At 40.9% G+C, this 27,141-nt stretch overlaps 1 protein-coding gene across 13 annotated transcripts in view; it reads right to left on the minus strand.

Annotated features, from left to right (window-relative positions):
• The window catches only part of rimbp2b (RIMS binding protein 2b), a 91,071-nt gene that overhangs the window by 22,878 nt on the left and 41,052 nt on the right, over positions 1–27,141 (minus strand). For 8 of the 13 annotated variants that reach the window (XM_019862797.1, XM_019862795.1, XM_019862794.1 and 5 more), the window contains exons 1-9: positions 10,660–10,741; positions 8,294–8,398; positions 5,549–5,599; positions 5,258–5,278; positions 3,701–3,902; positions 2,959–3,107; positions 2,514–2,593; positions 1,399–1,508; positions 443–1,315 (exon numbers count right to left, since the gene is read on the minus strand). In XM_019862797.1, the coding sequence (XP_019718356.1) occupies positions 443–1,315; positions 1,399–1,508; positions 2,514–2,593; positions 2,959–3,107; positions 3,701–3,902; positions 5,258–5,278; positions 5,549–5,599; positions 8,294–8,395 (1,588 nt within the window). In that variant the 5' untranslated portion in view covers positions 8,396–8,398; positions 10,660–10,741. Of the gene's footprint in view, positions 1–442; positions 1,316–1,398; positions 1,509–2,513; positions 2,594–2,958; positions 3,108–3,700; positions 3,903–5,257; positions 5,279–5,548; positions 5,600–8,293; positions 8,399–10,659; positions 10,783–14,460; positions 14,551–21,712; positions 21,797–27,141 lie in introns of those variants that run through there. The other 5 variants (XM_019862798.1, XM_019862790.1, XM_019862788.1 and 2 more) reach the window with 4 other exon arrangements.

Below are 27,141 nucleotides of genomic sequence, written 5' to 3' on the forward strand. Positions count from 1 at the left end.
ATATATATATATATGTATGTACCCAAACTTTGTGGACACACTGTACAACTAATTCCAGCTTGATCTCGTCACCAAAGTCACAAAGCTAAACAGTACCTGCTCATTGTTTTGTGGTCAGAAACATAGCAAGTCAATTCTTAATACAAATATACAAACAAGAATATCCTATACATTATTATAAAAGGTTGAAAAGACCACAGTTTCAGTCTTATGATTTTTTTTTTTTCTATTTTGCTTTGCTTCCCAGGCAACATGCACGGGAAGATTACAAGACCAGACACTGAAAACACAGGCCAAGAAGGAATATGGTTCAAACTAACATTCCAAACTTGTTTAAAGTGATTTTACAAAACAAAGCTGTGTTAGTGATTACTGAACAATTAATTGTGTATCTTGAACGTACAGTATGGATGGTTGATATCGAGTTAATTTGCAGACTCACCTGCAGCTTGGGTGCAGAACTCCACAGAGATTTCCCTCTTGTCCCTCTGCTCAGTCGGAAGCTGCCAAGGCACCTGGTGCGTCTGTGCCACAACCTTCACTTTGTAACCCGTCATGGGCTTCAGATTGAAGAATTGGTATTTATACCCGCCGGCCTTGACCATGTCGTACTCTGCGCCATTGAGGAAGAGGGTGTGACTGTAGTTGCTGTTGCTGGGCATCCAAGAGAGCTCAGCGGAGCCCTGCGTGATGTTGTCCACCCGCAGGTAATAAGGGGCCACCACCACGTCTTTTCCCACCAGCACTGTGCACCGGAGCTCGTCTGACAAACCGCGCTCAGTCACGCTCTGCACGGAGATCCTGTAGGTGTTGGTTGCGAGATTGAGTTTCTCAATCAGGGACTTAGTCCTGCCCCCGTAGGGGACACTCATTCGTATCTCCTTGTCCACCAAGACATTGTAGCCACTGATGGAGCCCCAGCCAGGAGGAACAACAGGGGGGTCCCAGCCAATGATGATACTCTTGGCCAGTTGTTTAATCAGGTTGATGCGGCGAGGATAAGGCACAATGTTTTCACCAACCTCGTCAATATTGACATCTAAGGTTCCCGTCCCATTGCTGGAGGAGCCCAGGAGGTCCATGCCCAGGCTGCTGCCGCTGTTTTGGCAGCCTTCTTTACTGTCAGACAGCAGGCTGCCTAAACCTGTCTCCATCCCCCTGCTGACTCCCAGTCTCTGAGGTCCCAGGCTGCTGTGGTTGAGGTTGCCAGGTTCTTTAGCTACTGAGTCCCTGTGTTGAATGGAGGTTGTCTCCTCCTTTAAAAAATCCACAAAATTGGAGGGGACGAGCCCCCGTTGGCCATCCAGGAGCTCTCCTAAAATACAAAATGGGAACGAGATGGTTGGCAATGGGGGTACGATTGAGAAAGTGGAGACTAAACTATATGTGGCACCAGACCTTCATAAAAGCCATCCTCATCCATTGTTCCGTAAACATAGAGGTACTTTCCTGCCACCAGAGGAAGCTCTGCTTCCGGATGCTCATTTGGCCCATCATAAGGATTGTAACTAGCACAAAAGCACAAAATAGCAAAATCTTAGCCTGTTTCACATTTATGGATTGACCAGAACAATCATATTATTTTATACTAAAACAATTGATTTCAAGATAAGTACACACAATTAGAAAAGACCCTTGGTGAAAAAGGGGAACTCATCTACTCTATGACGGGGCATGACTTTCCAGGTCGAGTCAATAGTAATGCTACATTTAGAATGATTTCCCGGCAACCGCGCTAACCCTGTTTCAGGCCATTGGGCAAAAAACAGGAAAGGCGCAAAGTGTGACGTGAACCGGCACGTGACGGTTTGATACGGCTTGATATGGCATGCTTCATTCAACTACGCTGTGACACATAAATCCGAACCCGGCAGGGGAGCTTCATTTGAGTCTGCAATGGTAAAATACTCCATAGCTGACACGTTTCATCTGTCGAGACCTTGTCCCGTGAAAAACAGAATGAGAACGTGGCAAGGGTGAGTCACCCCATCAGAACATGATGGACCGGTCGGGAATGTAAAGACGTCCCATGGTAAAATCAGGGAACGAAATGTACTGTGCCTTTGATATCAAGACTTGAATATGGAAAAAGGAATGACCAAAATACCATGGCTCACTGTGTTTCGGTCAGTCAAACTGGGCTGCCGTGGCCATTGGCAACATAATGTAAGTGGAGCATTAAGTGTTTGGACGGGAACTTGTGCCTCATCTGTCGTTGATTCGTCTCATTCATGTGTTGGTGGTGTGCACTTAACAAAACACAAAACTAATGTTTAGATTTTATCCAAAAAAAAGTCCTATAAATGAAAAAGAACAAATCTTTTGATGATGTCAATGAGATCTTGTACATTACCGCCGAGGCAGGCAGGCACTAATGATGATGTGCCAGTTATAACATTTTCTTTGATTAAGCAAACTTTTTATGGATTTAATTATTTATTTTTGCTTGTGCAATTGGCCTTTTGACTGTTACCACGGCCCCACATATCTTTTTTTTTTTTTTTTTAACCTACCTGTAGCGAGCTATACACAGGCGGACCTTCCCTGTAAACCGTGGCTTAGACCTGGTGGTCAAACCAAGCTCTTTGTCCATCTGGAGAAGAAAAATGCAGCTCTTTGAAAAACATTCTCAATATTATTAAACAGGTTAGTCAGTGCCTAATAAAGTAATAAAAGAAATAACTGACAGCTGGATTGTAAAGGCGAAGCACTTGGAAATGGAAACTAGAACTGTTGTGGAGATGCCACTTTGCCTCATGAACATTGCTGTGATCCCCTAAGAAAGGCGGACCCTACATCCCCCAGGATGGTATTTGTGCATGCCTCTGCTGTACTTGAATTGCACTCAATGTTTAATGCATATAAGGAAGGAACACGAGTTGAAAGAATATCATTTTCTCTCCTTCATTCACCGTCTACATATAGCTGTACAATATTCAACTGAACATTATCCAAGACCTCAGAAAGAAGTGTCCTGGCTGAACTGCTGCCTCGACTGCGAGTAAGGAATGTTGGCTTGACAGAGAGGAGCTCCGGTTTGTCCCCACTGGTCTGGAGTGGACGAATGAACTCCGATATCAAAGATCTGCTTGCCGGAGTCTCACTGCCTGTGGCTCAAAGAAAGCATGTTATCACGCCTCACAGCCAATCAACAGAACTGACGACAAGACAGTAAAAGGAAAAAAACAAATATGTACTAATTACAACCAAAATTGAAAACGACACTAAAAATTATAGTCGATCTCAGTCAATCTGTTAGCGTATGGCATTTACATGACATCATTGAAAAGAATACAGTTTTTCTATATATCCCTACATACTCATCTTCAAATGGCCTTGATCAGAATTTATACTGATTTTACAACCACAACTGAGCATTTATGTAAGTTATTTAAGCACTACAGCATAACACCATAACCTGAACGATTCCCATGAATCCAACTGCGAATGCAAGGTTGTCAAGTGGGAAAATGTCAACATTTATGACAGATTAAAAAAATATGTAAAAGTTGAAAGTTTTATGCAAATTTTGCTCAAGTGCCGAGAGCACATTTATATACAGGTATTTGCGCAGCATACATTTCACAAAGAAAAACACTTTACAATAGACCAGAAAATATGCCCCCCGAGTCAACCTGTCCTCGATGAACATTTATTTTCTTTCTTGAAAATCATACTAATCATCAGAACTCAGTCTCACCTTTGCCTATGGGGGCTGCCAATCCATTTAGAAGCTGGGACAGAGATTTGTTGGGAGAAGCAGGAGATTCACACACTGTCATAGGTTCAGTGCTGAGGATGTCAAAGCCCGCCTGAAGACGGAACTTCTCCAGCTCTTTGGACAGCAGGTTGAACTGCTCGCTCTGATTCCGACATTTCTCCTCCAGCTCGCGCACTTTGGCCTGATGGCGATCAGGGTAAAGAGGACAGGTGTGAGTCAAAAATACAAATATTGGGAAAAGACAGACAGCGCAATAGAATTGGAAACACATGAAAATGTTAAGAAATCCGCAGGTTGCGAGATGTTAAACAATCACATGCTGGAGAGCACACCACTGTATTCAGGGATCTACATTGTGCAGTACGGACAATATGGGTATTACCGCTACTGTCTACACTACAAAAGGGGTATGGACAATTATAGCAGACAAAATTTGATGCATGCATCACAGTAATTCAGAAACTAACAACAGTTCAACGTAAAAAGCATCAATGGAAAAAAGGCCATTCATTGTTTTTCAATCAAACCGGCAAATGCGCCGAGGTGTTGAAGCCTCATTTTCTTGCTTGCACAATATTCTACTTCACATTGCGAAAGCGCATATATATATATATATATATATATATATATATATATATATATATATAAAAAATGTCAAATCAACATGCAGCTCTCGACACCTGTGTTGAATTGGCACGGTGTAACACATGCACATGCAACGATCATTGATCATATGCAGTAGTTTGTGTGGGAACAGAGGCTTTTACTTTTACTAGGCAATTCATTAAATACATTATAAGGATATGATCAAATAAATCAAGTTAAAGGTTTTTTTTTGGGGGGGGGGTTACATGCTGTAATGGTTGCATGGCGTCAGTTCTTATTAGGCGCGGCAAAATATTATGATGCAGCTGTCAGAATGATGCAGTGCAGTTCAACACCACTGCAAACTACAAATATACAAATAAATTATGAATTAATACATATCTGATGGTGTCAAGAAAACATTAGCTTCAAAAATTCCTTTTTTTTCCCCTTACAACTCTTCTGTTGGACCTCATTAGACTGTGCAGGCGCACCTAATGTTGCGGCACGTGAGGTCACTGGCGTCTTTTTACTTTATGGATGCCATGAAAGTTTCATTTGTCAAAACCTTTCATCAAATATTAAAGTAATGGGCTGAATATTTCTCTGTGATCAATGCAAAGAGAAGCCGTGTTTATACGGTCAGTCATGTTTCAGAGTCTTGTGTGTGAGTGTGCTTTGAAGGGAGGAGGAATACGAGGTGGGTGGGCAGCAAGGTCCGAGGAGAGGTTTCTCACAAAACCAAAATCCAACAAAATATAACCAGTATAACTGTTTACATAGACTTTACTCTTCTAAAACTATGGTTGGATTGTGCATTTATTCCATGACTATCTGTGATGTTGAGCCATTTGCACTATAACAAAGAATAAACTGAAGTGCCTCTACTGATAGCACAAGAGAAGATGTTAAAATATCCACTACATCAATAAAAAAAGTATTCTGAAATACCTGCATGCTGTCCAAGTGGTTCTAAGTATCAACACCCACACAGTTAAAAAAAAAGAGAGAAAGAGAGACAGAAGTGAAATCACTTGTGTATATAATAATACAAATTCAACATGACAATTAACCTAAACTTGAGAAAAACAATGAGCACAACTTGGACGGCTGTTTTGTCATTGGGTGTAAGAGCAGTTGACCAATATGGAGGTTGAACAGAGCTCTATCCTGCAGGTTTTACCATTCTGCTTGAACATACGAGAACCACACAAAGCCCCGCCGCTCAGTTCAAAAGCTCACCTCTAAAAGATGGACAGCGCCCTCATGTTCCTTTTTCGCCTCAACCTGAGCCTGGAAAACACAGGTTCGAGATCAGGTCGACATGATTGGAGTTAATCTTCTACTTGTCATTAAAATAATTACAAATTCTCACAAAATATTTCCAATATAATGTTTGTTTTCATTGGAATTGGTTAATCCAAAAATGCACAAAACAATCCGTGCAAGACTAGGCATAGATTCACAAATCACAACATTAGGCAGACCTGCAACGTACAGGATAGTAACATGACACTTATTCCAGCACAAAAACTCTGTTTCTTTTCATACTGTCAACATATGAATGAAAGTAAACAAGAAGGAGCCTTTCTGTATAGATAACTAACTGAAACAGAGCCAATAAACATCCACCGTTCAATTTACTATCCGATATATCATTTCAGGGTCATGACGAACTGAAACCTTTTCTAGATGGCTTCAAAAGGCAGACTACATCACAGACACATACAACATAGCGAAAGACAACCATTCACACTCACAGTGTCTGAATGGGAATTGGATGGATCAAAATGAAAAATCTGGGCCAGAACCAAAAATTGAAAATGAGGAAACTAATGCCAAAACCCGAACCCCCCCCCCCTCCCCAAAATAAACTGGACCTTAAAAATCTCAAAGATAAAAAAAAAAGATCCCAGACTGCATAATTTTCTGTGTTTTTCCAAATATATCGTGATGTTGTTTCCTAACGGATTTTTAAAATTTATTTTTATACATCATTGTGAACAGTACAAATTCATTTTTCTAAACCCAACCCAGACCTCTTTTGTCTGTGGATTTAAACGGAATATGTATCTGATGTGACTGCAGTCTGGCTGCTCAGGTCGCGCTCATCCAACCTATACGTCATCAAAATGAGACAAACGTCACAACTGCAGACAGGCGCCCAAAGCAAATGCGCACAACCGAACAGAAAACAGTCAGTGGCGAAAAGAAGAAGCTTTAGAACTGTGTTTTGTGTCCATTCGTGTCACTTCACGGACACATGTTGCTCACATTTTCTGTTGTAATTTGGATCTAGGCTCATTTATGTGTGTCAATGCACTAACTTTGCTCAGCTCAATGGGCCGTCGGTGCATGCTTGCATTGTTACTGCTTCCTATTTAAGTCATGATGTTTCAATTACAAAAGTTTTTCATTTCTGTAGCCGAATTTTGGGTGCACTGTATTGCTAAATTGAACCCAAGCTGGTCAAACAAGTCAATTGAGCGAATCATGACACCATCAGCAACGATCGCTAACAACCAGCAAACATCAACATTGTTCTTGCTCATTGTGCCACAACGTAATTCGTTCATTTGCCGTATGGAATGGATCAAACTCATTTTGCTTTGTTGCCACAACCAAACTGCAGCCAGAACATTTGTTAGCAGAACCAACCTTTTGGCTCAGTCTGAACACAAATTCAATTACTGTCTTCACACCTGACAAAACACGGCACCGAGGGGAAAACAAACTGAACTTCAATCACAACAGACTAAACTTTCTATTTTTCGAGGTTGGAGTTCTCCAGTTTTCGGAGCATAATTGCCTCTTTGCATTCAAGGATCATTTGGCTAAAAATAGCAATGAGGTGCCTGACAGCACGCACTTCTTAATGCACACTTGTTCATGCACTTTGCTTGAGGCAGGTTGGTCTTGATACATGGAAGTGAACATTTTTTGGAAGTTTGATTCTGCTGTGCTTTAATTTTTTTTCCATGTATCTGAGAGCAAAAAAAAAAAAAACGTTCAACGGTTACATTCTAGCCTCCAGATGTTAGCCACCACAACCAGTTTAGCTGTAATGAGTTCCTTTTTCTTGTGTAATGGCAACAAGAGAAAAACAGGAAACATGTAGTGGCCTTTTAACAGGTCATTTAACAACAAAAATCACGCTGGCCAAACTGGAATTGTGTTGTCGGTGGTGTTGTGTTTATGTATCCAAGCTGATGATGGTCAGTGCATTTGCAAGTCATCTGATGATTAAAAAAAATGTGGCAGAAAAGAAAATATCTTTTAAGAACAAGGAACATCTGCTCGGAGAAAATATGAAAGCATACGTTGATTGAACACTTGAATCTATTTTGCAGGCAAATCACTTAAGAGAATGCAGCGCATCTGAAGGCAGATAAGGCAGGAATGAGCTTCTGCTAATGAGAGAAAACGCTGCCTGCAAGTGGCCAACTGTGAAGTTAGCGCAACGCTAGAGCAGCAACACCGAGCTGCACACAGAAAGAACTGGTGACAATTCTTATCACGTTCACACTATCAACAATCTCAGCCTTTGCTCCACTCGTTTTGACATTAAAGTCAGTTCCAGTGCACAAAAAAAAAAATAAAGGCCAAGTACCAAAACGGTCTTGGTCAGCATTTTTTGGATAAGCAGGCCTCAAAAAGGTGTCAGAACTACTTTGCAATTGGAGTGCACCATTTGCTTGCTTGTGACAGACAAGAGTGCTTCTGAAATGTTACAGATATGATTAGGTAGGGAAGGGAGAGCTGAGGGATGGATGGGGTCACGGTGGACAGCTCTAGTAGCGCCAGGGATGACAACTTGTTGGAAAGATGCCAAGTGTAAGGACTCTTTCAGTTTTATTGTGATGTAGCACAGCCTCGAATAGCGGAACAGCTTTTTTGAAGCCCATCACCAATGCCGGCTGAGCAGAAACAAGAACAGCTGTCAAGAACTCTGCAGCTTTTACTGTTGAACAACCTGACTTCTCTTACCTTCTGAAGCAGGTCAATCTCCTGCTGCTTTGCATTGAGTACAGCCAAGGCCTGCTCATGCTCCACCTCGAGCTGCTGCCTCCGCTCCGCAGCCTCACGCATATGCTGTCCGCAGGGGGTTGAGAGTTTGGAGGACCAGGGAGGGAGGGGGATTGTGTGAGGAGGGCATAAAGACGGCTAATGTTAGTGGGACAAAGAGCCAATGCAAAGTGCATCCTCGGTCTTCACGATGAATTCCACTCAATGCAAGTGTTACATGCTCGCCCGCATCACGCACGCACAAGCTGGTTAACAGTGTACAGTGTTCTGACCTCAATGACACCCTGAAGGATGAGCGCAACATAGACTCCAAACTGCAGTTCCCTAATGAATGATGTGTGACTGCTGACAAATGCTCTTTCCAGGCCAGAATGCAAAAAAAAAAAAAAAATCTTTCAGGATGACAATGATGGTGAATACATTACAGCACATCAGTCTGCAAGAAGTACCATATCGGCCCGAATATAAGACGGCCCTGATTATAAGACAACCCCCTCTTTTTCAAGACTCAAGTTTGAAAAAAGACTTTTTGAACACCAAATTAACTTTTATACAGAAAATAATTACAGTACATCTGAAACAAATGATTATAACAATATATTTGAGAGAACTGCCGGTTAACCTGACCGATCTTCGACCCACTTTTCTCCAGATTGTCGCTATGTTTCTCCATTTTCTGTTATCTCTTCTATTATTTTCTTCTATTTTCTTTCTTACCGCTATTTTTAATTTTTCTTCTTCGTACTACCGCTATTTTTATTTTTATTCTTCGTGACAGGGGTTCGCTTTGGCCTGGGGAGTCAAGTTCAGCATTCGCTTCAATGGTATCTGGCGCCATCTAGCGTCGTGAATGGGTATAATGTATATACCCTGAATATAAGACGACCCCCACTTTTTCAGTCTTATTTCAATGCAAAAATCAACGTCTTATATTCGGGCCAATACGGTATAAGGAGGACATCAGTGCAATCTTTTTGATGCGATGCTATGGCATCCTTGTCACGGCATTTCTTTTCTGTCCATATTCGTATACTTTATCTTAATGTAGAATAAGTCCAAAATGATATACCGTAAGTGAAACCCGACGCAGTACGGGCTGACAAAGGTAAGAGCTCACTCACTCACGCTGAATAAGAAGCGTGTTTTGTTCTTGGAGTGAGTTGGCCTCTACTCAGAGATGACACCGCTATCGAGCAGGAAAGTAAAAAGAAGCAGCTGTTTCATTACAATGGCATTCGTGTAAATGCTTTTCTCTCAGCATTCAAATAAAAACTGTTGCTGATGATACTACAGAGTTTCACATTGCTGACTCGCACAGCTCGCGGGAGATCATTGCTCCTTTCCCAATGACCCACTGGGACTCAGTAAGCCCATGCTGTGGGGACACCTTTTGCCTCGGAAAGCTCATCTGTCAGCATTCACACTGTTTATCAGAGCAATCGCTATGTGACAAAAGTCCATACCAAGTGATCAGTAACAGGAATCAGATCAATATTTGCGCCAAGGTACATTTGGATGAAGACAAAAAAATTAAAAAAAATCAAAATACACATCAAGCCAATTTTGCTTCCCCTTTTAGGTAACACAATGCCTGTCAGAAATCTCATGACTGGCAGTGGAAGTTGTATCTTAAGTGCGGAGTTACATGAAAAGGGTGAGCAAATTTCAAAGTGTGCCTCCATGTCTGTGATCCATAACTTCAATCCAAAGGAGTGAATGGAGTTCGTTCCACCTGTCATCCATTCTTATACCCCATCGAGTGAACGTTTGTGACACGATAAAGTGAAAGGAGCCAATGACACATGCGTGCCAGTCGAAGAAGCCCAAGGATAATGTGGGTGTCGGTGACAATATCATCATAGGGGGCGGTGACCCAGACTTGCTCTTCCACTCCGCCTCATGCATCAATCACATTCCACACAGTTGTGGTCTTTTAGCCAGGTGAGCATTCCAATGTCTGTAAGCATCCCATCAATGAAGAAGCATTCAGAATGGGCTGAACAACACTGCTTCCTGGAAAGCTGTGATACCTTTTAAATCTAGCGGGGGGAGAGGCAAGTGGGGAGAGGGGATGGGCAAAGCATGAAATAGTGGAATAGAAGGGAGAAACGCAGAGCTTCTACTCTTTCACTGCTCCTGGTCAGACCTTCCAGCACGACACTAGGAGGCAACAGACACGTCAGGGACATTAGACGAGTGTAGCGTTAAGGCAGCCAGAAAGAGGTAGTTTAGCGCAATAAAGGGGTCCGTTCCGGCAAAGGTTAGTGGTCTCTTGAATTGGGAAGCTGAAGAAGATACACTCGTAACCATGGAGCTGCTTTTCTCACCTTGAGCACCTGCTCTAGGTTCTCCAGTTTGCCTTGGAGCTGGTTTCTCTCCCACAGGGCTAAATCTCTCTCCTGCGTCACAGCACCGAGCGTATCTTTGAGTTGGGCATACTCAGACTTCACCTGTGCAAACAAAACAAGGACAGAACAAAGGTTTGATTGCACCGCTTTTGTTGGCTTTGTTTGATTTCCTGGTGAAAATCACAGCGTTTGACCTCAAGATGAGTTTGACTTTGGGCTTATTCTGCGCTAATTGCCCAACACAGAGTGAGCGGACTGGCACATATATACATATTTTCTTCTAGATTGTAATTTGGAAGTAAAAATACGTAAATATGTCAACATTTGATCAAAAATGGCATCCAACATATTTCAAAATGAAATGTTTCAACCCAGATGCTTAAATTCACAACTTTCTGTCAATGGCCTTACACAAATTGCTTAGGATGTTTGCACCATTGTGAATCCAACATTGAGTAGTCCAAGACGTACACTGCCTCTCAGTCTCAGTAAGCAGACTACAAAATAAATGGGCACCGGTAGTTGTTTGCGCACGTTCAAATCTTTGCTTCTCCTTAATATTCTTTCTGCCCTTGAGACCCCCACTGAGGTGAATGGTGTGTTCAGCCATTCTCAGAGCAGCCACGAATTCCTAATCAGCCCTTGTGGAAAACTAAATCACTTCCAAAAGCCAGCGTGTCTCCTCACGATGGCTGTCTGACCAATGTGTGGCAAAACCAACCTAAGAAAATCATAATACTGTATGTCGTGGGTAGGTTTAGGCTATTACGGGAAAAAAATAACCAGCACAATTATTCAGATTTATATTGAAATCCCGATAAATAAAAATGATTATTCATAGACTTCAAAATTATTCAACTACCAATATTCACCGACTCAAAACTACCATCATAGTCTCATGCCCGTTCATCCCTGCACGTCGAATATTTTAGCGTTGAACACTCGTTTCTTGTGTCAAGTGCAAATGACCTTGCAAGTATCATGTGCAATTCATGTGAATTTTCATTCTGCTGCAGCAACACCTTTGCTGCTTTGCGTCTTAGTGCACACTCGAACCATGCATATGTCATGTTCCTGTTCTTGTTTCTCCAGCAGGTGGCAGACTGGAGTCCATCCTGCATTGTGCACACCTGCTGTCAATTTTGTCATGATGGAGCCATGTATTTAAGGACGACAAACTTTCAGCAGTTGGTCAGATTGTTGTTGACCTTGCTACTGCTGTTGCTCAAGTGATCATTTTTCTCGACCTCCCGTCGTATTTGTCCTGGTTCTCTGGGTTCTTGCGTCGGGTGAATTGGATTCTTGGGATTTCATTTGGGAGTGTCGGGTTTATTTCTTCCTTGCCTTTTGCAAGCGCTTTTGGTTAAAGTATTGGTTTTCTTTCCCTGGTCATTTTTGACCAGCAATTTCTGTTTCTGCTTTGTCGGTGCGTTTTGTGTGAAATATTTTTGTTAAGGAGTTTTGTCTGGTGTCTACCACTCTGGGATCCCAAAACATCATTCGGTTCGTTTTCGAACCGCGCCAGAATAAGCATCTCCCTTGTCTCTTTATCGTATTTATTATTTTGTTGTTTTATTTTGTATTTTTACAAGTTTTAGGATGGACTGGGAAAATCTGGGACCTCAGGTGTCATATTTCATGCCGCATCATGTGAAAGTGTGTGTTGGCAAGACAATAAAAAATCCTTGAAAACACAACCTTCAATAGAACTTGAAAGTACAAGCAAAAAATAAGTTGGTAACAATGCAAAATAATAGTATCCTAAATTACTTGTAATAAAAAGCAATTCATAAAAATAAATAGCAGCGGTTCCTGCTGTATGCGCATTGGCCTCCTAGGGGCAGTGTGGTGCCATGCATGCATGGAATACACCATTAGAATAAGATAAGAGAAAAATATTGCATGGAGTTCTCTTAATATAACTTGTTTTTTGCCGGTTGGAAAGAATTTGGGCCTTTGGGTATTGTTCTATTACCTATCATTTGTGTTTCTACAGCGCTTGTGTACGAATATTTGTTTGTATTTGAAGAAATCTCACTCCCGGAAGTCGATGCTAATTCATGATAAACATATCAGTAGCACTTCACATTGACTTGAGCATAAACACTGGCAATGTTTTTTTAATCATGTCTTGGATTTAAAACTACAATGTGTGTAGCTCTTTCCATTGTGTGTTTTGTTTTCCCGTCAACTCCAACTGGGGTTTCGTTAAACAGTGTCATGCACTCTCATGGATGGCAGAATAACATACCATCAAACGCTTGCTGCACAAGTAACATGGTGTATTCAACGTATTTGGAATTTGCACACGCGCACACACACACACACACACACACACACACACACACACACACACACACACACACACACACACAGTGCCATTCGGCACATTAGTTGTTTTTTTTTCAATTCTAAATGGTTTCTTGCTTTATTCAGAAGTTAATGAAAATCACACAACGCGTGTAGAATCAAGGCCTGCCAAATGCTTTTCTCATAATCAACCCCGATGAGAACAATTCAGGGGCAGCAACCTCAAGAGCTACCCCACAGTCCCAAGAGGACATCAATAACCAGCATCCCACTCCTCTGCAGCCCCAACAGCAACTATCTGCCAATAAACTCCTTCATTTAATTGCCTTACCGTCCATCGAGACTGAGCTTTTTTGTTGATTTAGTAGCTGAGTTTTGTGTACTCACTGTAGAAGACGTTTAAGGTCGTGGGGACGAAAGAAAGATGAATGCTTTTTGGATAGTCAGAGGATCTGTGAGTGTCCTACATCAGAGAGTGGGGCACTATTTTTCCATACTGCCAGTTAGCTCAAGAAAACTTTTACTATGTTCAGAACCCCCTTATATACATTGACATTTACGAAGGTAGCTTTATATTCATTCTTAAAATAAAGTTGCTGCACAAGTAACATGGTGTATTCAACGTATTTGGAATTTGCACACGCGCACACACACACACACACACACACACACACACACACACACACACACAGTGCCATTCGGCACATTAGTTGTTTTTTTTTCAATTCTAAATGGTTTCTTGCTTTATTCAGAAGTTAATGAAAATCACACAACGCGTGTAGAATCAAGGCCTGCCAAATGCTTTTCTCATAATCAACCCCGATGAGAACAATTCAGGGGCAGCAACCTCAAGAGCTACCCCACAGTCCCAAGAGGACATCAATAACCAGCATCCCACTCCTCTGCAGCCCCAACAGCAACTATCTGCCAATAAACTCCTTCATTTAATTGCCTTACCGTCCATCGAGACTGAGCTTTTTTGTTGATTTAGTAGCTGAGTTTTGTGTACTCACTGTAGAAGACGTTTAAGGTCGTGGGGACGAAAGAAAGATGAATGCTTTTTGGATAGTCAGAGGATCTGTGAGTGTCCTACATCAGAGAGTGGGGCACTATTTTTCCATACTGCCAGTTAGCTCAAGAAAACTTTTACTATGTTCAGAACCCCCTTATATACATTGACATTTACGAAGGTAGCTTTATATTCATTCTTAAAATAAAGTGAAAAGCTTTCACAATCCTCTCAAGCGGCATAACACATTACATACTGTTATTTAACTCGGACTCTTCTTTATTAAAATTCACTCGTAAGAAATGTTTTATATACAAAGATAACACTTGACTGCTCTTTGGGAGGCTGTGGAAGGAATGATCCAAACTGGCAGACGCTCACTTTTAAGCATGCAAGTTCAACAGTGGCTCATTTAAAATCAGATATGACAGCAAGTGTGTATCTTGGTTGTCGCCTCTTACCCTCTCATATTCAGATGGTTTATGACTGCCGTTGAAAAACCGGAGGCTTAAGTGTGTGTTCTCCTGGAAAAAGTCTTGAAGCTCATTCTCCTAAGCATAAAAAGGCAGAGGAAAAATTGGGTTTAGACTGCCAAATATAGTGCAGTGAACTCAGTTATTAGTGCTATATACTGGTGATGGAGGCAGTATTGCTCATCCTATTCGGGGGCTCGGTATTTTCTTCTACTCTTAATTACATTATTATGTCAGAGAATGTTTAATATTCTCTGACAGAATACCTTTCAGGGACAAGGATTAGCCAAGACTGTGGCCGTGGGCACTTCCTTGCCCATGGAGGAGGACTTTTTCATAAACACACACACACACACACACACACACACACACACACACACACACACACACACACACTAGTGGGTAAGTTGTTTAATTTTAGCAATTGTGCACCATTTATCCGTCCTCTACAATACAAATAAACAGAATTAAAACATAAGCCAAAAAAAACCCCAACAAAGGTGAAGTAACGTCTTGGCCCGAATATAAGACGGCCCTGATTATAAGACGACCCCCTCTTTTTAAAGACTCAAGTTTGAAAAAAGACTTTTTGAATACCAAATTCATTTTTATACAGAAAATAATTACCAGTATATCTGAAATAAATGATTATAACAATATATTTGAGAGAAAAAGCATGTTATTTTGCCTCATTCAAATCTAAAGTGCAATCACATTCGTAAATGAATGGCTTCTGGTTTTTGAAATGTAAATTACATCATAACTTCTCCTCAGCTGCCGGTTAACCTGGCCGATCCTCGACCCACTTTTCTCCAGATTGTCACTACGTTTGTCCATTTTCTGTTATCTCTGATATTATTTTCTTGTCTTTTCCTTCTTACTGCTATTTTTTATTTTTCTTCTTTGTGCTACCGCTATTTTTATTTTTATTCTTCGTGGCAGGGGTTCACTTTGGCCTGGGGAGTCAAGTTCAGCATTCACTTCAATGATATCTGGCGCCATCTAGCGTCGTGAATGGGTATAATGCCTAGACCCCGAATATAAGACGACCCCCACTTTTTCAGTCATATTTCAATGCAAAAAACACCATCTTATACTTGGGCCAATACGGTAGTATCCAGTGAAGTGGTGTACCGGGTCTCGACATTAAACAAGAAATTGCAGTAAAATTTGATCTTTGTCTGACTTTTGTCACGGTTCTGTTTGTTTAGGTTTCAGGTCCTGCTGGACAGGAGGGCGTGCCCTCCAGCGGCGCACCTGTCAGCAATCTTCCTCGTGAACCAACTGCCTATTTAAACTCTGCCACGCCAACACCTGGCTGTCGCATTATTAGTTGCTCACGACTCTCATCTTCAACTGCCTGATTATTTTAGCTGTTCATGACTTTCTGCCTCATAGTTTCATGCCACGTTTTCGTCTTAGTACTTTTTCATGTAAGGAGTTCTTGTTATTTCTCAGTTGGTACTTCTCGTGTGTTGGATTTTCTTGTCTTTTGAGCGACAAGCAATTTAGGTTTATATTGTTCCTTATCTTTTGCAAGTGCTTTTGGTCTTTCTCGTTTTATCCTGGTTCCTTGTGCCAGTGATCTCATTTGTACTTTGTCGGTCTTGCGCTTTTTGTCAACAAACATTTTGTCAGAAGAATTTTATCCTTGTCTACATTTTTGGGATCCACTCCCACCCGGATTATTCCAGATTTGAACAAGTTTTTGTTTTTTAAACATTCAGTTGAAAATATGATCAAAACTCCCCAGGTTTCTACATCCACACTCACAGACTTGTTCACTCTAAGTATAGTTTTAATATTTTACGTGCTGTATGATTGGGTTGAGAATATGAATGTGTCTTTGCTGGTCACCGTAAAAGCACACTTTGCAGCAGAATCGTTCTCCAGCTCGTGATATTGAGCGGCACTCGCAGCAATAGTCGGATGGATGCGACATCTTGTGCATGCACACATCCTGATTTAAGAAATGTGTCTTTCAGTGTTGAAACTCCAAAGGCAACGTCAAAGCTCCACTCTTGGAACCTATTTTTATCCAAAAGTGAAAGTCGTGTCGCTTTCATACAACACTGCGGGGAGAAGAAATAAAGAATGCCCAGCTGACATTGAGGCCCACTGGCTCAATTGATTGCGTTGTACACAGCCCCTGGCAAGGTGAAATTTGGAGGACTTTCTACTCTGCCAGGCGGTACCAGACAGGTTGCATTTAAAGGTGGACGATGATCTTTGAGTGTTCGTCACACATACAGTATGCAACATCTGGTTTATTAAACAAACCCTCCTGTGGTTCAATACGTGTGAACTTTTATTTATTTTTTTCATCATCTCAAACTTTAGTTTGCAATACTGCTTGTGGTCATTTTTACAAAATACTTTGAAAGGGAAGTATAAAGCACATGTTAAATAGTGACCTGGGTTATGCTCACCAAAAACTTTTGCTGTGATCCGGGACAACTGCATAAACTCAGATTTCCCCTCATGCGGCAAGGGCAATTAAGTCTGTGCAGCATTGAATATATGACTGTGAGGTGAGTGAAAATCTGATAAAATTGTTGAGAAAGAATATGGTTGGTTGGAGCACAAATAATGTTAATGTATGTGAATGATCATACTTGCATCTAGTATGAGCGCTAAGAAATCATGACTAAACCAAAGCCTGTGGACAGTGGTACATATACACCGACATCTGCTTTTCCATCAACTAAGGAAACCAGAATTTGAATTTAGCCTGCATGAATTCCGTCTCTCAAAGCTTCAAAATCTCTTCAGAGCCATGGATCCCTCAATTTAAAGGCAACTTAGCTAGGCACCCAAATCTTAATCAGGGGCAATAATTTTAACGAAAACAGCGATGACAAAGACCATATCGTGTGAAATCTAAGAAAAGTCGTCTTCCTGTTTGTTTACCCTCTAAAGTGTTGACACAGTTACACATTGTAATCCTGAGAGAGCAATGCCCAGGTTATGTTGCAAAATGGCTATCGTAATGAACGTCCACGAGTATCCTGGGATTACTCGTGTAAGGTGAAAATATTTGTGCAATCTAATGTAGTCTGTATAATTACATGAATAATAAATGTAATTAGTGTATTGCTGGAGTTGGTCCTTATTGTTTATTGAAGTGTGGGTTATGTCTAGACATGGCCTGACTCAGCTTGGTGGTCCACAGATGTGTGCTTAATGTCAACCCGACTGACGGATGACTCAGTGGTGCCACTGAACATACCAATAAAGCAAAGACTCCACTCGCTCGTCTCTCCTTCACTAGATGTAGCAGCCCCATCTGCTGATGCTCTGTACACACATCCTACACACTTAAAAAATATATCCTTATTTATCCATCGTCTTTGCCCAAATGACCAAGGGTGTTTGCCTGTCAGGCACTCGTTGTGAAATGTGATCGATCATAAACTGTAAAACCAAACTGGTGCAAAATTACAGCACATCTTCAAATCAGCATGGCCATAAAATCCTCAGAGAGAAGTGTGAATCTTCAGACTGAGGCAATTTAAGTATACTTGTGAGGGGAAAAAAATGCATACCATGAGGCTTATATAAAAGCGCTGCCAATCACACTTTTAACAGAAGGCGTTGAGTTTGCAAACAGCTCGCCGTTGAGGAAACGAGGAACAAGACAGAAGGCCTCCAACACCCGACAGCAAGCGCAACGTGACGGCACAGAGATGCGCTGCAATCCCTCGACTTGTTGACTTTCTGCCGTCTGCCTCTATTGATCTTTGATTAGCACAGTACATATTCAAGTGTCGCTTGCAAAGTTGCCTTGGTATGACACGCTCAGCTGATGGACTAGAGTGGTACACTTAATTCCAGAGAGGGTGGAGGTACCAGATGGCAAAGCTCGAGTTTACTGTCATTCACACAGACGATGTGAGCACACAGTCGCTCAACTGGTCTACACACGCATGATGTCAGAATTTGCTAAATTCATTGAATACTTCATATTTGTGATATCTGCATATCGTATTACAGCAGAGTATGGCGCTATGCACACATTATATAGCCGCATGTCACAGATTTCCTCCAAAAGTCGGGGTATGTGACTGATGGGGAATTAGGTGTTACCACTTCTATGATTAAAAAAGCTTTTGGAGTTGGGGTGTAAAATTACATCTATTTAATCGATGTATCCGCCCAGTGATCCAGCTACATCGATCAGCGCTGGACTAGTTTTTGATACTGGCCAAATATCGACACAACGTCATCATGTCGACCGACTGAATCGATATAATTAAGTGAAATCATTTTATTAGCCTCTTGTGATTTTTTTTTTTAACTCAAGTTTGAATATTATTTTTTTATCAACTTTTATTTTCTTTTCGCTCGTGCACGTCATCTCCGGTCGGCACCTGAGATTTATGTCACGCACGCAGCATGGATCATTGCGGCAAGGAAGAGGAGATTTTTAAGATGGGGAAAAATAATTTTTAGTTTTTCTGGATACACTTTGGATTTTGCAAGAAAAGAGATCGTCTTAATGAGACAGTTGCTGTGTATAGCCTTTGTAAATGCACTGTCAAATATAACAGGGACACGGTCATTTGTCAACGTGTGCAAACTCCACATAGGAAGTCTGTAGCCCGGATTCAAACCCTCGACCTCTGCGCTGTGAGGTGGACGTGCCAACCAATTTCCACCGTGCCACCTAACACGACTGCATTGCGGAAAAAAGTCATTCATGTAACTGTGTTATTTAGTGTGATACTGTTATACACCAAGTGTATTTGGCCTTAACTTTCAAAATGGAAAATTTTCACCGGGGGGCGAAATTAAATGGTGGTTCTTCTGACGTCTTAAAGGTCTAGTTACATGTCTAGAAAAAGACTCATTATTACCGAACATGACAATACTGATCAGTGCCTTATAACCAGTACTGCGTGGCTTCATATGGGCTTTTGACGTTTACGTGAACAGCGGCTCTATTTGCAGAATTCCCATTGTTTTCGAAGCACATTGCTGCACTTGATTCTGTATTGTATGTCTGCAACACTCAAAGTCTTTTGAAAGGGTGACAAAAGTAGAGAAAGACAGTGCAAACCAAGTTTGTACTAAATAGGAGGTGACTTTTCTGTCAAGTTGAAGCACTCTCGTTCGTGTTCACTGCTCTGGTGTGTGTTTTTGTGCGGCGGTCCTCAAGGCTCCGTGTGGGAGGAGATAAGTGCTGTTCCGGAGAACAACCTGCCATTTCTGCATGCCATTTGGGGACAGTTTGTCCTTTGAGGGCCGCTTCGCCTGGCCTCGGTGGGCTGACAATGGGCAGGAGGGGAAGTGCAGCTGTGGGCTGAGAATGTGAGAGGACTGCTGTAAGGAAAATGCAGCTAATGGAGTATTTATTTGTGGTAGAGAACCAAATACAAAAAGAGATCATCCAAAGAAGAGGGCTTGAGAATACGAGGGGAAGAATTCCTGAAGTGTGATTGAAATGACTGCTAAATACCCCGCAGCGCCTTTCTTTCTTGGAACCCTCTGACTCCAGGTTTAGGTTATCCACTCTTTGCTACTCCTGCTTCCTCAGGTTAAACAAAATTAACTTTGATGCGTGGGCACTGAATATGGAATTCTATTGTAAACGTAAACAACGGCAGTGAATTCAACCAGGCTACCACGAGGCTGTTGGGACCAAACTTTAAGATCCACCATTGGAGCATTAAAGCAGCAGTTAGTCGCTTTCTCTCTTAAATTCGAACATAAAGCGTCGGAGCCAAATACATACTTTATCCATCGTGTAATATAAAATAGTAATAACAGAAAAGCCTGCAATCTCGATCTGCCTTATGGGATTGACATAACTGCAGAGGTGAAACCCCCAAGATCACATTGGATGTTTATTATGTCGTGGTGGAACACATTCCTCTCAATAAAAGCCGCCCAACTAAGCAGGGTATATAAAATACAATCAAAACAGAATGTTGACAATATTGTTCTCAAGTAATTATGTGATATACATTTACAGACCTTCAACAAAAAGGTCCACCTGTCATGATTCTGTTTTTGTTTAGATTACATTTGCTTTTGTTTCATAGTTTTATTTCCTCATGTGCTTTTGTGTTCCTCATTTGGTTTTTTTTCCACCTGTTCTCGTCATCCGGGTCCCTTGTGTGTAACCAATCAGCTCCGTCAACCTTTTGTGTCTTGTCCAGGTGTTTCAAGTTGTCTCATCACTTTGCTTGTATTTCGTTCGCTGGGTTCTGTCAATCTTTGTGAAAACATTGTTGCTGTCACATTGTTTTGTTTTACTGTCTTGGTTTTTTGTTTCTTTTACTGTCACGTTGTTTTATTTTACTGTTAAGGCATTTTGTGTTTTGGATTTAGTTTTTCCACTGTACCCATGCAAGTGTTTTTTTGTTTGTTTTTGTTTTGTTTTATAGTAATACATTTTCTTCAGTGCTCCCTGGTTCTCCTGCATCCCTGCTTTTTTGGGTCCGCTACCATCACGCCCACTTGACAACACCGACGTACACAGATTAGATTACCGGAGCTACTGTACTATTGATTAGTTTTTATTAATCGAAGTAAAACCGGTCCAACAATTACATTATTTGATTATATATTGTTTACCACTTGAGACAACACATTTTAACACCCAAAATGCATATCAATATGAAACGTTGGCGCCACTATAGTATGTGTTTCAAACAATGGCTTTCGATCACCTCACAATCAGTGATGGTTTGGCTGTGGGTGTGAATGGTTGTTTGTCTCTATGTGTGCCCTGTGACTGAATTGCAATCAGTTCAGGGTGGTGTACCCTGCCTACTGCCCGAAGACGCCTGTGTATATATATATATATATATATACACACACAGACACACACACACACACACACACACACAGAGTGTATGTAGAAAATTCCAGCAGCCACCTCTGAGTCCGAAGGGCATTTTTTTCTTACACCATGTCCTTCAAAACGGAATTATACAAGGTCAAATATGTATCTATGACATCGAAGCCCATGTAGCATTATGCTATAAATAAGCATGGAGATCCATTTACTAAACACAAACCACAGAGGACAGCTTGCATACAGCTTGCCTGGATCATAGCATCACATACTATGTGTTAACTGTTACCATTCATCACATTCTGTTGTCACCACCTGAGATTCAAGCTGTCGTTACAAGAGAATGAAACTCATTTTATCAGAAGGAATATTTAAAAGCCCTGAATCATTTTTGCCTGCATCCTTTTATTCTAAAGCTCAGGTGCTTTCTTCACTTACCAAAGTCTGACATGTTTGATTTTTTTTCTTCACCTCTGCCTCAAGCGCTTCACACTCCTTTCTCTTGGCGCTGATCTCTGTCTCCTAGAGTAGAAAGAAGAAAGCATCAGAGGGTTTTGGAGGGTCAATAACAAGTTTCCAGAGAGAATAAGAAGTGAAATACAATATGACCTAATAATACAATGCAAAATGAAAACATTGCACATTTGCTTCATTTTTATGTTGGGTGATTTATTCGAAGGCTTTCCACCACATGTATCGGATGTATGCCTGATGGATAGGGCAACCCTTGTCACATCACCAAACATGAAGCCACAAAGCTAGACTGCACCTAAAATTCCCTGTCGGATTCATTTCATCAAGTGTTAGCATGAACTAAAGTGAAATGTCGTTCACTTCTTTCTGCAACATAAATCTGCTTCACTTTCATATAGATGATGACTTCAGTGTCAGCACCATATGCTTCTCTCTAGAGTGGGCTGCAAAAAATGTGATGTTTTCATCAAACATGACTGAGTGTTCATTCCTGCTCCAAGGGGGCCACAGACACACACCCACACGAATGTGTACACGCACAAAAATTCAAATACATTTCACTCGAAGGCACTGCATCTGTTTGTTCCTCCTTTTGCCCTCTGAGTGCCGGGTACATTGAATAAAACAGGCAGCACTGGGGTCAGAGAACAAGGCGAGGAGGATGCATGAGGTTTAACCCTTTAATACATAATCCTGAGGAATTTGCCTTCAGGCAACCAACAGAATGGATAGTTCGTTCTTTAAGACAACATCAGTCATAACCGCATAGACATATGCGCCTCCCAAACGTACACAGAGGGATTTCTTTTTTATTTTTCATTTATAGGACAGAGTACAATGTAAGGCAATAGAGTTATTGGGCAAACACTCGTTTTATTGGACCTTGAAGGATTAAGGCTAGGAATCATCATTATCAACCTGAATTAAATCTTTGTTGAATCAAACGCAAATGCAAAATATGCTTGTAACGCTGACAGATGTTCCTACAACTCAGAAGGATTATAAAAAGCTAAATAACACAATCTAATCAAAAAGTACCCCGGTGTACACTACAAGGCGCCGTTATATTGAAACTAAATGACGGAGAATTACACAGTGCCTCCACAGACCGACAGCTTGTCATCTCCCATGTGGGCTGGCTTCTAAAGTGAACAGTTTCCACAACCAGACGGCATCATCGTCATCATCCTACCAATGTGCACAATGAATCTTGTTCTCACAAATATGTCCGCAAACACAAAGCACTCTGCTTTCAGAGACATAATTGTTCCAAACACATTTACCAATGCTCAATTAAAATTCCTTCGGAGGAAAGATTCAAATGGCTGCCATTGTGAGTAATGAGCTCCCGCCTAAGTGAGGAGGCGTTTGCGGCGCAGCAGATGAAGATGGATGAGGAAGACCATCTCCTTAAACTGGATCAGGCTGCTACGAATGCAAATAAGATACACAATGAGATTGTACAGCAGTGCTTTGCACACAGTGTATTTATCTGAGAGGAAGATATTTGCATGCAGTGATTTAAAAAAAAAAATACATGGTTATTGAAAAACCTGTACAGGGAAAAAAAAAAATCAAATGTCATGATAATTTTTTTTCCCTCAGATTACAGTCTTGCACTTTCTCCATCTTCCATCGTAAATCCAATTGTTACCCCAACAAAATGTCATTGGTCAACTTTTGACAAATGGCTTCCAAACTTAACAAGTATTTAGAATGAATACACAAATAAGACATATTTGACATTTAGAATGAATACAAAAATAAGACATATTTAACATTTAATCGATATATATGAAGACCAAGCCTCAATGTGACTCAAATCTGTGAGTAATTAATGCCACCATTAAAATTTTCTATATTTATCACTGTCAATTTAAGTTTCAACCCAAAATATAACATACATTCTTATCCCAAAACACAAATATAACTTCAATGCACCAAAAGTGCTCGTTCGCTAATTCTGCCACTCCAGAATATGTAAAAATAGCAGTTACTACATTCCTATTATGCATTGAGTTTTGACTAAATGATACAAAGATAATCATTTTTTAAAAATACATCATGTATATCACAAATGACTACCTGGAGCCCAGTACTAAGTATAACTTCCACTGATAAAATCTCTGTTGCTTGTGAATAGCTACTCTGATTCAAGTGCCCAAACATTTTGTAAAAAAAAAAAAAATATATATATATATATATATATAGTTAAAATCCTGTATTTCTAGCAATAACTAATGAATCCTCTTCTGATCTTCAGTAGCTGAGAAAGCTTGATGCAAGCGGGGGAACCTCATTACACACACTTTGCTTGTCTCTTTCATCTCCTGTTGCCTTCAATATGCATAGTGTGCAAAAAAAAACAAAACAAAAGTGACAAATTCTATCAATTGTATATATATTATACATACATATATATTTTAGGGTATTTTAAATATCGCTTTTTTTTCTCCAATGGGCTGATTTTGTGATAACAACAGATACCCTGTCCATCAGTCCTGCGCTTTGGAATAACCAGTTGGTTTGGGAACCTAACTGTTAAAAAGCTCAGATAACCAGCTTCGTTAAGACAGCAGGGAAGGTAATCGGGCAGCCCCCACCCCCTGCTCCCCAGGACATATATGTCCAGTCCATTATTCAACAGGCCAACAACATTTTAGACAATCCTTCCCATGTGCTACACTCCCAATTTGAGCTCCTAAACTCCGGAAGGTGGTATAGGACTCTTCTCCGCAAATTAAACCGATATAAAAACTCATTCATAACGCAGGCTATCAGCTTAATTAACAGACAATTAGAGGGAGGTAGACAGACAGGCAGGAGGACATGAGGGCAGTGTGGGGTGTGCATCTGCCTGTAATCTCTTGTCCAATGTATGCTTCGTATTGTATGTGGTATGTATTGCCCAATGCATGTAGTAGCACGGAGGACCTGTCCTCCGAGACAAGTTTGTCCTACGAGAAACCAAATTAAAAAGTCAAATTCAAATTTTTTGCGTCCTACAATATAGCTGAGATGTCGTGAAGCAAGAGACCATTCCGGAGGTTAGCAGAAAGGCCACAAATGTCGAGTTGGCACTCCGTTAGCAGGGTCTTCAATGGAGGATTCCCTCCTGTTACTCACTAATACCCATCGCCAGCTCCGTTCAGTCTTTAGCCACGTCCAACTGCTGACTACACAGCACACAGTGCGAGGCCAGACACAGCAGTCAAATCCACAACAGTCAACAGTCGCTTGTGGTTCGAGATCATTTGAAATGGCAGAGGACATTACATAACCCTGCAGCTTAGGACTGGCTGTACAGCCACAGATGCTAGCGCTCTACTAATGCTTCAGTGTCTATGCGTGTGTGTGTGGGTGGGAGTGTGTGTGTGTGTGTGTGTGTGTGTGTGTGTGTGTGTGTGTGTAAATCATGAGGACTGACTGATTCAGAGATGTACAGGAAAAATTAATCACCTGCATTTTGTTCCCTTGAGCAAAAATCTACATTTGGAACTCCTGCAATTAATATACTGTACAACAAAAAACAATTATTATTATTATTATTATTACTATTATTATTGTTATTAATAACCAAACTTCAGGAATAGATTCATCTGAATATGTGAGTAGATAATGCTACATTTGATTATGCCATATGGATCAGATTGCGATAGGATGATTAGAAATCCCAATTAAGCCGGGACAGTCCTGTTTTTTTTTTTTTTCGGGTTTCACCAGCCCCATTGTTTTGTCCTTCTTTTAGGTCTCAGGTATTTCAAAAAAAAATTTTTTTTTTTTTATTCCAGTCAACTAGCCAACTGTTTGGTCCATGTGCACTGCTTTATGTGGGCTGATATGCAATGGTACGGATTACCAGAATTTATCAATTTTAGCCTCTAGCACACAGGGACTTTTATACGGCTTACCAGGACTTTATAGGACCCCGGAGTACCCTCTTTCGTTCTCTTTCTCTGTTGCATTTTTTGATACTTCTTCAGTAATTTGGGTACCTGAAAAAAAAAAGATTTGTGTTGTACCATCCAATGATGATGTAATTAACGAACAGTTTCTTAGCAGTCTAGGTTTGCAATTGAATATGGTTTCGGCTTGGCCTTGTATTGATGTTTGTTACAACTATTTCATAGCAATACAAACTGTGATAAGGCAAGCCAAAATGTCGAAAAGACAAGTCAAGACCAACTTCAATATAAAAGCCCACTAAGGCTATTGAACTGGTGTCACTCTATTGTAAGCTTTTATTTTTAAGCCTTTGCTTGGCGGTGTGTTATGTTATGTTTGCAGCTCCCTTACCATGTCTAAATGATGGAGCACACGCCAAATAAACTGTTAGGATTTTTTTTTTTCTGCCCCCACTATAATTTTCTTCTTAATTTGAGGTACTATTACTATTATCGAATTACTGAAGGAGTTGTATTCGCATCACTAAGTTCAAGAGAGAAAAAGAACAAAAGAGGGCACCGTGGGCTCATGTGAAGTCCCGCAATGCCATAAAAAATCCTGGTACAATAGAAGCTAAAATTAAGAAGTGCTGGTAATCTGTACCACTGCATACCAGCCCACTCAAAGCACTGACGAGCAGGCATGTTTTCATTATACCGGAACTCGAACTACTTCCTGCTTCCGTGTCTAAGAATCAAATGTAGTCGTACTACCCTAATGCTACTGTTGCCAGTCAGACCGAAGGCAGGCTGAGCTTTTCTGGTGGAATATTTCCAACGTTACAATAAGGGATAAACAGCAGAGCCAGCTTCAATACTTGCTGGGACAGAGCAAAAAATGTTGGATAATGGTGAGTGCATTGACTTGTTTATTGCTGTTGAACCATCAACCAGGATAGCATTTCCCATGAGCTAAATTAATAACACAGCCACCGGTCACCTGATTGACCAGCGATTAAATTGGTTATTAAGAGTTCCTGTTGAGAATTTATTGGATAAAGTATTTGGATTTGCAGCCAAATTGTGGTGTTCCAGTTTTTAAATTTGAAAATCTGGTCATGCGAGATTGACATGACAAAATCAACACATGCATACAGAAACGTCCGCACAAGAAGAAAAGCAGGACAGAATGAAGTGCCATCATAACAACAGTATACAGATTCGTGATCATGAGAGGTAGACATAAATGTAAAGTGGCAATATGAGTGGCAATATAACATATATAATAATATCCAGGTCGAATTTACTGTCAAGCTACGCAGCAGTCAGTCACGAGTACAGGAGTATAGCATAATAAATATCCTGCAGTATCAGGAAATATACATGTATATTAGGGTGGTCCACATTTTCATGGCAAAAAAAAAAGTTTGTCGGATTCGTCGGGCCGGGTCGGAATTCTTGTCGATACTGTGGTACAAGGTTCTGTGCAAAATTTCATTCCGATCTGAT

This window comes from Hippocampus comes, unplaced genomic scaffold (assembly GCF_001891065.2).
Source record: "Hippocampus comes isolate QL1 unplaced genomic scaffold, H_comes_QL1_v1.1 scaffold147, whole genome shotgun sequence".
NCBI classification, from domain to species: domain Eukaryota; kingdom Metazoa; phylum Chordata; class Actinopteri; order Syngnathiformes; family Syngnathidae; genus Hippocampus; species Hippocampus comes.